The sequence below is a fragment of the Myotis davidii genome, unplaced genomic scaffold, assembly GCF_000327345.1.
Source record: "Myotis davidii unplaced genomic scaffold, ASM32734v1 scaffold471, whole genome shotgun sequence".
In the NCBI taxonomy this organism is placed as follows: Eukaryota; Metazoa; Chordata; class Mammalia; order Chiroptera; family Vespertilionidae; genus Myotis; species Myotis davidii.
Window position 1 is genome coordinate 1659235 of NW_006283354.1, and position 1318 is coordinate 1660552.

The following is a 1318-nucleotide window of genomic DNA, read 5'->3' on the forward strand; positions in this document are numbered from 1 at the left end:
AGGCCCCCATCATCCTCGGCTGCCAGTTTCTGATGGAGTTGGCCAGAACCTGGAAATGGTATAACATACCATCTTTGTCGCCACTCCCAGGAATGAGCAGGGCCATGGGTAGCTACTTCCCCTTACCTCCCCTAGATCAGATGCTTCTTAAAGGGGCTCAGGAGTAGCGAGCAAGGCCAGTGCTAGATCTGGGGCCCCAGAGAGATCAGGTCCATGATTTGAAGGTTGAATGCCTACGCCTCTGCCCAGAACAGGCAAGGAAATACTTGTTCATGTGAAAAAGTCCAGTTAGGTTCTGTGGTCATGCAACAGGGTTAGGGAATTACTGAGTTCCTACCTTATGCCACACTATACATATCACCTCATTAAATTCTCAAATCCACTCCATAACGTAGGTGCTACTACTCCATTTTCTCTGAACTTCAGTGAGACCTATTTGTCCAAAATCTCACAGCAGCAGAACTGGAAATGAAATCAGTCTGCCCATTTCCAAGGCGTTGGCTCTGGTTGCTGTACCTCACTGATTCACAGAGTGAGCAGTGTGAGCATCACAGAGGGAGCCTTAGGAAGACAGGATTCAGGTGAAGGGTTCATTGAGCTCACTTAAAACTGAGGAAAAGTTTGCCAAAGAAAGTTAGCAAAACTGACGTGTTATGACAGGGAACAAGTCCTTGATACCCATTTGGTATCTTGTCAAAATAAGCCCTTCGGATGGTTTTATATCAACATCTGTGTTTCATTTTGCTTTCATGTTTTTTTCAGTCACTAATGACAGATGAAACCATTGCTAATGTGCCTATACTGATTTTTGGGAATAAGATCGACAGACCTGAAGCCATCAGTGAAGAGAGATTACGAGAGATGTTTGGTTTATATGGTCAGACAACAGGAAAGGTAAAAAACAACAACAATGTTTGACAAGTATGAATACTTCATTCAACACTGTATTTTTGTGTTCTGAAATAGTTTATTTCAACACTACCCCTAACAGTAATCATGTTACTAGCCTAATTGGTACAATCTGGATCCTTTTTTTAAAAAAAAAATTAAGGTATAATTGACATATAACATTATACTACTTTCATGTGTACAACAAAATGTCTTTTTACATTACTATCATCCAACTACTCAAGCCCTTCATTTTTTTCCCCCTCAAAAACTAGCATTTACTCAACATCACTAATCATCAGGGAAATCCAAATCAAAACCACATTGAAGCGGGCTTGGGGGGATCAATGGGGGGGAAAAGGGGGACATATGTAATACTTTCAACAAAAAAGAATTATAAAAAAACAAAACACATTGAACATTATACACA

The 1318-nt window shown here is 40.6% G+C and overlaps 1 protein-coding gene across 1 annotated transcript in view; it reads left to right on the top strand.

Moving 5' to 3' along the window:
- SAR1B (secretion associated Ras related GTPase 1B) overlaps positions 1-1318 on the top strand; it is a 31227-nt gene that overhangs the window by 21054 nt on the left and 8855 nt on the right. The window contains exon 6 of the mRNA XM_006753547.2: positions 763-894. Coding sequence (XP_006753610.1) covers positions 763-894 — 132 coding nt within the window. The remainder of the gene's footprint in view (positions 1-762; positions 895-1318) is intronic.